The 11,503-nt window shown below is 47.1% G+C and overlaps 1 protein-coding gene across 3 annotated transcripts in view; it reads right to left on the reverse strand.

Moving 5' to 3' along the window:
- The window catches only part of LOC144773645 (uncharacterized), a 108,575-nt gene that overhangs the window by 55,780 nt on the left and 41,292 nt on the right, over window positions 1-11,503 (reverse strand). For 2 of the 3 annotated variants that reach the window (XM_078658796.1, XM_078658794.1), the window contains exon 3: window positions 9,722-9,817. In XM_078658796.1, the coding sequence (XP_078514922.1) occupies window positions 9,722-9,817 (96 nt within the window). The remainder of the gene's footprint in view (window positions 1-9,721; window positions 9,818-11,503) is intronic. The other variant, XM_078658795.1, reaches the window with a different exon arrangement.

Here is an 11,503-nt window from a genome sequence, read left to right on the forward strand (position 1 = left end):
CCTTTTTGTCTTTTGATCTGCAGACCTCACATCATTTAGGGCTCACCAGGGGGTGTGGCTCTGGGGTTACCCTTTCAGACCCCTGGCACTGCCTTTGCAAACTCTGGCCTCTCAGGGGGCAAGAGAGGCATGAAGAACAGCATGTAACCCATGCAGTAATTATGCTGTTTACTTTCTACAGCTCTGATTGGGACATTACACTTTCTGTTTGGTAAAAGAAATGCATGTCCAATCAGCACTCTTAGAATATATCATGAAATGAAACAAATGAAAAGGCAAATTTTTTAAAACCTGTTTTCATGCTTCGGTACGGTTGAGAAAACATAAAAAAACAAGCATTGGCAAAGTCAATAGGTTTGACCTTTGCAAACTGGTGAGATGTTTAAGTTTTTTTACTGTGAGAATATAAGACCAGGAAATGCTGCTTCAACACAGCACAATATGCTTGAGTATAATTTTAATAGAGCAGAGGGGGTCCTTTCAGCAAGCAACTGTACATAAGACAGATATAGAAATTACACCTGGTGACATTTTAATTATGCTGAAATATTCAAAGTAATTTCAGTAATTTCACATTACTACTTAACATAGCTAAATGCTGTCTTGTAAATGAGGCACCCTTTCAGGCTATATTCAGCGTGAAATGGGTGGTCATTGAGGGTTGTGGTGGGATTCCCGCCAGAACCTGCTCAGAACCGGTCGCTCCTCTCGCTCCTGAGCTGCCTGACATCGCTTCCACACTGCTCCCTCCGGCTACATTGATCGCTCCTGCGTGGTATTGTTTTCTCCATTGCTCTACCTGATACTGCGACATTAATTTACTATTAATTTGCCCAGTTTCGATTTTTAATTTGCTCCAGCTGATACTGCTTATGTAAATTCCATCCACACTGCTTTTAGAATTCTGTGTCTGCCTGGTGTCGTGTGTACATTGTTTTGGCCCCTGATCCCGTCCTGCATTGTTTTGGTGCCATTTTTGTTGTGCCTCTCCTGCTCCCCCACGGCCCCACCCCCGCTCCCTCCAGCATCTCCGGACCTCGCCACCCCGCTCCCGCCTCCCAGCTGCTCCTCCCTCGCTCCACCCCCTCCGCTCTCCACTTATGACAGATGCATTTGCGCGCAGCGTCCACGCGCAGCGGTCGTGCCCCATGCGCGCCAAAGGCGCGCCAAAGGTAAGCCCGTCTACGCCCGTCTGCGCCTGGACCGCGCCCAACGCCAGACCCCCTGGCCCCCGCAAAATCCACTCCACCCGCCTAACGTACGCCGCAACCCTCTACGCTCTCAACACCGGCCGTCTCCCCGACTGCCACCAAGCCGCCCCAGGACGCACCCATGGACCTTTCACCTGCCAATCCTGCAAGTTCTGCAGCTTCACGACCCACACTACATCCACAAACGCCAAAAAGAGCTCAGACAGCAACCACCTGAAGTGCATCCTACTCAACACTCGATCGGTCCACAGACACGCCATTGAACTATGGAACCTACTGGCTACGTCGAAACCATCTTTTTACTCTACACAGGGCATACTATTCGCCTGATAGACTTTCGAAGTTCCCAAACAGTCCAGTGGTGGCATGCCCTAAATGCGGTCTGGGAGCAGCTTCAGATCTTCATATGTTTTATGACTGCCCTCTGCTACGTTCGTTCTGGGATGCGGTCTGTCTTACACTCACTACTGCATTAGGTTCCCAAGTCCGGCCATGTTACTCTCTTATTATTTTTGGGGTTGCATCAGAATTCCAGGGTTCAGCAAAGAACTTACTCTTCTTCGGTATCTTGTTAGCCAGACGGGAAATTTGTAAGAAGTGGAAAGACCCGCTACCCCCCTCCCTGCAGGACTGGCGTTCGTCTGTGCTACAAACATCAAAAATGGACCTACAAAGATCAGGCAATCCAGATAAGAGAAACTTTTGGTCTTTATTACATTGGTCATAATTGAGCATGTAATCGGTGTTTTTTTTTTTCCCCAAAGTCCAATGATTACGCTGTTTGGCTATCTTCTTCTTTCATGTTTGTGTACCAAATAGGGCGATTCGACACACGATTGGGTATTTGACTGCAGCAAACCACCCCGAGGGTTATCTTGATGTGGTGCCATATGAGCATAGTGTAATACTGTGGGGCGACCAACCTCGTAACATCTAATGCCCTTACCAGTTTAACTGTGACAGTACGCCTATCTCTACGCACCACGACTTAGATACCAAGGGCGGGAATGAGGACAAAAAAAAAAAAAAAGAGAAAAAAGAAAAAAAGAACTTTGGAACCTACTAGACAACACCACGCCGGACGTCGCCTTTCTTACAGAAACCTGGATGAACGCCTCATCAGCGCCCGGCATCGCAATAGCCATCCCGGACGGATACAAGATCATCCGAAAAGACCGCATCAACCTGACACGAGGAGGCATCGCCATCGTCCACAAGAACACCATCCGCATCATGCCCAGCTCCGACGACACCCTCACAACCGCCAAACACCTCCACTTCCAGATTCACACCGACCCCAAGACCACACTTAGAGGCACCCTCATCTACAGACCACCAGGACCCCGCACACAATTCAGCGAAGATATCACTGACTTCATCAGCCCACACGCCCTCCCCTCCGAAGACTACATTCTACTAGGGGACCTTAACTTCCACCTGGAAAAGAACAACGACAGCAACACCACCACCCTTCTGGACAACCTCGCCAATCTCGGACTCAAACAACTGGTAAACACCCCCACCCACTATGCCGGACACACGCTCGACCCAATCTTCTCCTCCAGCAAGCACGTCTCCTTCAATCACGTCACAGGACTCCACTGGACGGACCACAGCTGCGTTCATTTCAGCTTCAGAAAGACCACAAACCACCACCACCCACAACAAGTCCCCCGCAGAAACTGGAACAAACTTACCACCGACCAGCTCACCACATCGCTAAGCCAAAACCCTCCCGCCCAATCATCGGACCCAAATCAAGCAGCCATCAATCTCGCACAATGGATCACCCACTGCACTGACGAATTAGCGCCCTTGAAAAAGCAACACAACAAGCCAGGTAGCAAAAAAGCCTCCTGGTTCAATGACGACCTCAAGAACTCCTAAAAGAACTGCCGCACCCTCGAGAAAGCCTGGCGAAAAAACCCAACCACAGACTACATGACCGCCCTCAAGGATGCCACCCGCAAACACCACCAGCTGATCCGATCCACCAAGAAATCAGCAATCAAGGATCGACTCGACAACACCGCCCACAATAGCAAGGAACTCTTCTGCATCGTGAAAGAGCTTACCAATCCCAGCGCCGACACCAACGACATCACTCCCTCTCAAGACCTCTGCGACTCTCTAGCCTCGTTCTTCCACAGAAAAATCGCTGACATACACAACAGCTTCGGCGACCAGTCCACTCCCCTCACCACCGAACTGAAGCACCCCACCACCACCCTTTGCGCCTGGAACCCGATCAGCACCGAAGACACCATCCGCTTGATGAACTCCATTCACTCCGGATCACCAACCGACCCATGCCCCCACCACATCTTCAACAGGGCCGACTCCATCATCGCACCCCAACTCCGGGATATCATCAACTGCTCCCTTAATACCGCTACCTTCCCGGAAAGCTGGAAACATGCTGAACTCAGTGCCCTCCTGAAGAAACCTACAGCAGACCCCACTGAACTTAAGAACTACAGCCCCATCTCGCTCCTCCATTTCCCTGCCAAAGTCATAGAGAAGGCCATCAACAGTCAGCTCGCCGCCTTCCTCGAGTCCAACGACTCCCTCGACCCCTCACAGTCCGGCTTCCGAGCCAAACACAGCACCGAGACCGCCCTCATCGCAGCCACGGACGACATCAGAACACTACTCGACAACGGGGAAACAGCTGCCCTTATCCTCCTGGACCTCTCCGCAGCATTTGACACGGTCTGCCATAGCACCCTTGTACAACGCCTCAGCAACGTCGGGATACAAGGAAAAGCATTGGATTGGATCATATCGTTCCTCGTCTGAAGAACACAGAGAGTCCGCCTCCCCCCTTTCAGATCAGAGGCCACCGAAGTCATCTGCGGCGTACCACAAGGATCATCGCTCAGCCCCACCCTCTTCAACGTCTACATGAGCCCCCTTGCATCCATCGCACACCAACACAACCTCAACATCATCTCCTACGCTGACGACACACAGCTGTTCCTCTCCCTCACCAAAGACCCAAACACCGCCAAAACCAACCTACACGAAGGGATGAAAGACGTTGCCGAATGGATGAAGAACAGCCGTTTAAAACTGAACTCAGGCAAGACGGAAGTCCTCATCCTAGGGTCATCCCCCTCTGCATGGGACAACTCATGGTGGCCACCGACCCTAGGCAGCGCGCCCAAACCAATGGACCATGCTCGCAACCTAGGATTCATTCTAGACTCCTCCCTCTCGATGACCAGACAAGTCAACGCCATCTCATCCTCATGCTTTAACATCTTACGTATGCTCAAAAAGATCTTCCGATGGATCCCCACTGAAACAAGAAAGACGGTCACCCAAGCACCGAAGGACTGGACTTTTTCTAAGGTCCAGCGGTGCCAGGGAACAACACCTGAAACCTTCGTGGGATACCTGTTCAGCGCACAAATGACAGAGACACGGGACACTTCCTTCGGCGTCAAAGATCAGCGTTTATTACTGCAGGGAGGCAAAAGTCACAAGAAGTACAACAGAGTGTAGGTTCTGAGAGTCTGCTTCAAATTGCAAATGTGGATCGTTCCTTTTATACACATTTTCGTCATTGCACAACACACGAACAAAAGGTTACAACTCAGTTCCCACAGTAAACTTTAAAAGGACTTCTTTCATGTTTTCAGAACCCCGGAACATAATTTCAGTAACATTGCCGGCTCCCAACTGTAAAAGCACATCTTCTCACCATTAGGCACATTCCACTCTAGTTGTAAACGAACGAAAGAAAGAGACAGGAACAGCTGCAAGAAAGACAGACAACAGTAAAGAAAAAGAGTGTGAGGGTAATATCGGAAGCATGATCACAGGATCAAGGGATTCGATCCTAACACATGCGCGGCTGAAACAATAGACCGGCACGGCAAGATTACCCTCAAGCGGAGCCATCTGCCTTTGCAGTGTCATCCCCTCGTCATAAAAGACGCACAAAAGGAATATGCATCTTCCGCAAGGCTTGGGAACTAAGGGTCATAGCGCGGACAGTTGCCTGCTCGCTGACTACGTGAGGGCAAGAAACAAAATGGGTGCCGTATCTAAAATGGAACCCGAGGGTTCAGAAGAAGAAACGCGTAAATAAGGTGAACCCTTCCAAGTAGTGTAGCGAAAACGCGTACACTTACTAAACTCGTTATTTACGGTTCATAGATACCAAACTTGCCCATATTCGACCATGCCCAGAACATCATAACGATGATCACGGAACCTCAGCACTTGTCACAAGCCGACTGGACTATGGAAACACCCTCTACGCCGGAACCACAGCCAAATTACAGAAAAAACTCCAACGCATTCAGAACGCCTCTGCCAGACTCATCCTAGACTTACCCCGCCACAACCACATATCCGGTCACCTGAGAGACCTTCATTGGCTCCCCGTCAACAAGAGAATAACGTTCCGTCTCCTCACCCACACGCACAAAGCCCTCTACGACCTAGGACCCAAATACCTCAACACGCGCCTGACCTTCTACTCCCCCACCCGCCAACTACGATCGTCCAATCAAGCCCTCGCCGCGATTCCACGCATCCGAGGAACCTCCATGGGAGAAAGGTCTTTCTCCTACTTAGCGGCCAAAACCTGGAACTCTCTCCCCACCCACCTCCGCCTCACACAGAACCACCTCTCCTTCAGAAAACAACTCAAAACTTGGCTATTTGATAAATAACGAACCCCCCCCCCTCAAGCACCTTGAGACCCTCCGGGTGAGTAGTGCGCTATTCAAATCTTGACTTGACTTGACTTGAACACCCATTGATTTTGACGCTGCCCCATATTTACAAGGGTGGCCTAAATATAGGGCAGCGCCAAAATTAAGACCAAAAAAACCCGGTTTTAACATGGCGCAACAAGGAGACATGCTTTGATTCGCCTCGTATTTGCTGTTTTTAAATGTGCTGCATGTTGCAGTGCACATTAAAACATCAAAATTCCATGCATGATTGTTTATGTGCAGGAAGGTGCCCCTTCCTGCACATAAATAATACTTTAAAAAACAAGCATTTGCAATGTAATAGGTCTCACATTTACACGCTTTTGAACTATTGGCATTGAAAATGACAATGCCTTTTATTCATGTTTTGGTTTTTTAAAACATATAAAAAAGGCATTGGGGCCAATTCACAGAACTAATCTGAGATAAAATCCTAAACTTACTACTTTTGGTATTAACAGAAGGCATTTAGTAGTAGTAAAGTTAGGACTCCTAACTGTGTGTCCATTTTTTGTATATGCAGGATTTATGTTCAGAGTGAGATCTTGTGCTTAAGACTGCTTAGGTTGAAATGCGTGTGTCTCTCATCTTCAACATGGAAGAAATGAAGTAAATCACATGTGTATGTGCGCATGGGTGTGTTTTGAGTGTGTGTGAGTGGTGTATGTGTGCGTAGGTGTGGATGTGCGTGTGTGGATGTGTGCTTTTTTATTTCAGGATTTTTCTCTTTGCGTGAAGGCGACGAATTTCTAAAACTGTGTCACGGACACACCTAATGATATACTTCAAATACCCAGTCCCCTCTATGCTTCAAAAGTGTGGCACCTCCTTACAAGACATCATAAATCACGTTATGTAAACAATGAAACAGGATAAATCATGCCAATAATGGAGGGTATATTTAATGCATTGTTGCATATTGATTTAAATTGGTTGGGTTGACCATTTTCTTAACTATGTTTTATGTAACTGTCCCTTAAATTTATAAATACATACATTAGGTGCCACATTTATCAAAGTGTTGAGTTGCCCTTGCATCGCGCAATGTAACGCAACAGTAATGCAAAACTAAAGTAAGATTTACCGAGCCACGCATGGCCACCTTGCACGTCCCTGTGGCACTCGGTAAATCTGGAGTAACGCAACAGTAATGCAAAACTAAAATCAGATTTACTGAGCCACGCATGGCCACCTTGCACGTCCCTGTGGCACTCGGTAAATCTGGAGTAACGCAAGACCGCAGAAGTCGCAGCTTCCATTACTCTGCCCATGAGGCGTTCCATGGGTGGAGTCACATCCGCCATGAATGTAGGCGCAGTCCCAGATTTGCCATGAGTGTCAGACCGGGAATATGTCAAAATGTGATGCCTTCACAAGGGAGGTGTAACGAGGAGAAATATCTTGATTTTTCCTTGACTTTTATTTCTCTTACTATGCGTGCTGCATTCATGAGGAAAAGCATCAGGTGTCCCTTCCTGCCCCAAAAACAATCCTGCTTAGAAAGCAGGCACACTTGCAGCATGATGCAAAGCAGCCTTCACTGCGCTAGACAGCCAAAAGCACACCCGTGCAAGGAAAGGACAGGAATGCACCATATAATGTTATATATGGGGCATTCATGCCCTCTCCCTTTTAGGCGGTGCGGCGCCGCAAATTAGCTGCTGCGTTGCCTGAAAAATGTAATCATTTCGTTCTTGAGGGGAGTGGCATCAATTATTGTGATGTCATCAGGCTCAAGGTCATGTTGCATCACTTTCTGGGATTCAAAGTCATATAATGTGACTTCCTGTGATATCATTGACGTCAAAGGGTGTGTGATGTCACTTCCTGTGATATTGATCTCAAAGGGTGTGTGATGTCACTTCCTGTGATATCATTGATCTCAAAGGGTGTGTGATGTCACTTCCTGTGATATCATTGATCTCAAAGGGTGTGTGATGTCACTTCCTGTCATATCATTGTTGTCAAAGGGTGTGTGATGTCACTTCCTGTGATATCATTGATGTCAAAGGGTGTGTGATGTCACTTCCTGTTATATCATTGATCTCAAAGGGTGTGTGATGTCACTTTCTGTCATATCATTGTTCTCAAAGGGGGTGTGATGTCACTTCCTGTGTTATCACTGATCTCAAAGGGTGTGTGATGTCACTTCCTGTGATATCATTGTTGTCAAAGGGTGAGTGATGTCACTTCCTGTTACATCATGGATGTCAAAGGGTGTGTGATGTCACTTCCTGTGCTATCACTGATCTCAAAGGGTGTGTGATGTCACTTCCTGTGATATCATTGTTGTCAGAGGGTGTGTGATGTCACTTCCTCTGATATCATTGATCTCAAAGGGTGTGTGATGTCACTTCCTGTGCTATCACTGATGTCAAAGGGTTTGTGATGTCACTTCCTGTGATATCATTGATGTCAAAGGGTGTGTGATGTCACTTTCATTAACCCTGCTATTTCAGGGGATCACCGTCCAGGGCAGCCCTGTTTATCAGAACTGACCACGCGCCTAGAAACGGACGGATATGTGATCTGATACTCGGTGTGTGGAGCTGGGATATATTTGGGGCACTAAAGCCATAAATGGTGACCTCGAGGCTGTGGAGCCGGAGGGCATCTGTAGGCATTACCTACTCCCACCCTTGTCTCCGCAGGGGTAGGGTTGGGACTGCAGCCTTACATGTGCCTTCTCCACACTTCCTTCTGTGCAGTCAGCCTTTCATTAGACTGAGATGCCGCGGACACAAGGGGGTGTGGAGAGACCCCCCTCTATATTTAGAGCAGGGACTCCCTTCCTTCCCCCTACTTGAGGCAAAAGGAATCAGGGAAGTGTCCCCTGTGCCCTGGCAGGGCGGCTGCTTGGATGTAATGACGCTGTACTTGTGTAAGCTGGCTTCAGGGCGCTTTAAACCCAGCCCATTGGGAGCAGCCTCTGGATGTGCACCAGAGGCCCCGCGGGGGGCTGCTTACGTACATTAACTCTTTCACCTCCTAATGAATACCTCGTTTACTCTCTAAACACAATTTAAGGGTGTGATACCAACTTCCACACATCTGTTTAAGATCAGTGTGGCTTTAGCTGTTTCTGAGGCATACCACCAATTGACATTTTGAAAAACCTACACATGATTTATATAATCGTAAAGCAAACCAAAACATTTTCTTTAAAAATTTCTTTGGGATTCTGCTAAAATGTTATTTATTTTAATGTGGCTGATTTCATAATATATATTAGGATGTCCCTGTCTCTGACATCATTGTGAATTAAATATGATAACTTGTCCCATTGCTATATTTCCCAGGACTTGTGGCCAGGGTTAATGTAGTTATGTGTTCCTGTGCTTTTGAATTCAGCAGCACCTGTAGTCTGGTTTGCTTTAAACTGCCAACAAACATCACCTGACCTAAATAGTAATATTGCCCTTCATATACACAACAAATAAAATAAATATACAAATAAGACTATACCATAGTTATATATTAATGCACACTATAAACAAAATATGTACAACTGACACACCATGTTTGATCATCTTAGCCAACGCTGTGTGTCCAGTGATCAGTCTCATAATATCCCATCACATCACATGCCTCCATTTTAGTAGGAGACACTGGTGCATTAAATCTTTATTGCTTCAGACAAAGGCTCAAAGCAGCATCACAGCCCAGGGTGGGACCCTCACAACCCTTGGGAGGAGGGGTTACACCATGGGAGGACCACAAGACTTGCTGCCAGCCTTCTCTTCTGAAGTTGGCCATTTCCTATCATGTGTCAATACTTACTTGGTTTGCACACATGTCCACAGCCATTGCTTACGCAGGTCCCACCATCAGGACAAGGTTCTCCTGGTGTACACATTTCAACGCACAGTCCTTCACCTAGAATAGAGAAATACAGCAGTATGAATAGACAATAATAACATGTTAAAAACCTGTGAGTGCCCCATTTTGTCACCATAGTAATGAAATAGCATCTCTTTGCCTGAAGATGTTCATGAGTAATTGCAGGCGGGAGTCGATACGCCATTCCCTCAGAGCCTTGAACCTTCACTGACTTTTCTCAACACCGAAATCCAAATCCCACCTGCCTCATTCGGAATCCACCCCTAGAGAGAAACCCTCCCTTGGGATGTTCCAGACTCAAATATGAACAACAAGTCACCAAAATGGCGGCTGTACAAGAAGTGACATTATCTATGCTTTGGGACTCATGACATCAGATGTCTCCCCCCACTCTTAGGCCCTAAGCATGAAGTAGTCTCCTACTTGACGCAGAAGGGACTAGAGAAGGACAAACGGATCAAATTGTATAAGACAAATTGTGCTCAGAAAGACAGTGTCCTTTCCCTTCATGCCTCTGGTGTCCTAACCTCAGAGCAGGGACAGTAAGGCTGGTGGCAGGGTTTAAAAGGTTAATGCATGGGTAGAAGCGCCTGTCCCTGATTGGTGACTGGGAGCTCAGATCAGATGATACCCCCCTCGTATGACAGCTGGGCAGGGCGTTCACCTCAAGCTCCCTACAACTCATCTCCCCGCTCTGCGGCACGCTGGGTCCTGCCATGCGATCACCAGGTATTGAGCTCTTGCTAAAAGACACAAGGTGCAGCGACCTAATACCAGCGTTGAGGAAAAGCGATGGTGATGGGTGGAACGCAGGAATTCATCTCTGCATTTGGTAATTACTGGGGCCACATTTCAGACCCTTGCTTTTTGTCACTATCCTACTGTAGAAACAGATTAGCCATATGTATGTCTTGATTCCGCTCCAATAGGAACAGTCTACCCTGTACTGCCAGGCCATGTCCACCTTACGGGAAATGCAAGATAACCATGCTAGTTTCGGCCTGTTTCGGCTTCATAATGTGATGGTTTATTTGTCATTGTGAATAAATAAGTTAATGTGAAGGGTAGTGAATGAATGTAGAGGGGTAGGCTTGAATGTGATGTGCTACGTGTGAATGTGAAAGGGTGTGCATCAACGTGAAGGGGTATGTGTGGATGTCAAGGGGTATGTGTGAAAGTGAAGGGATATGCCTACAAGCGAAGCACAAAGTGTGAATGTAAGTCAGCGAGCATGAATCTGAAGGTGTACACATGAATGTGAGAGGACATGCAAGATTGTCAGAAGATAAGAATAGATCTGAAGGGTTCATGTGGGAGTGTGATGGGGTGTTCCTGAATGGGAAGGAGTATCAATGAATGTGAAGGGGAAGTTTTGAATTGGATGTTATATAGAGGGGTACTCATGAATATTAAGCCCTGAGTGTGAACGTGAAGGGTTGCGCATGAATGTGAAGGGGTATGTGTACCTTACCAGATGCAGCCGAGTTGTGTTTTAAGTAATTCTTTATAGACTTCAAGTTGCAAGAAGGTCATTATGCATAAAAGCATTCCAAGCATCACAGTCATACCAACATTCCACTGTCAACACTCACAATGACTGAGCAGCTAGCAGAAAGGTAAACTGGGAGATACATATAATAAATTGGCAGGATATAACAGTATGTTTGAATATAAAGGGGTATACATGAATGGAAATGGTATGTGTGAGTGTGAAAGGGTATT

The sequence above is a fragment of the Lissotriton helveticus genome, chromosome 8 (genome assembly GCF_964261635.1).
Source record: "Lissotriton helveticus chromosome 8, aLisHel1.1, whole genome shotgun sequence".
NCBI classification, from domain to species: domain Eukaryota; kingdom Metazoa; phylum Chordata; class Amphibia; order Caudata; family Salamandridae; genus Lissotriton; species Lissotriton helveticus.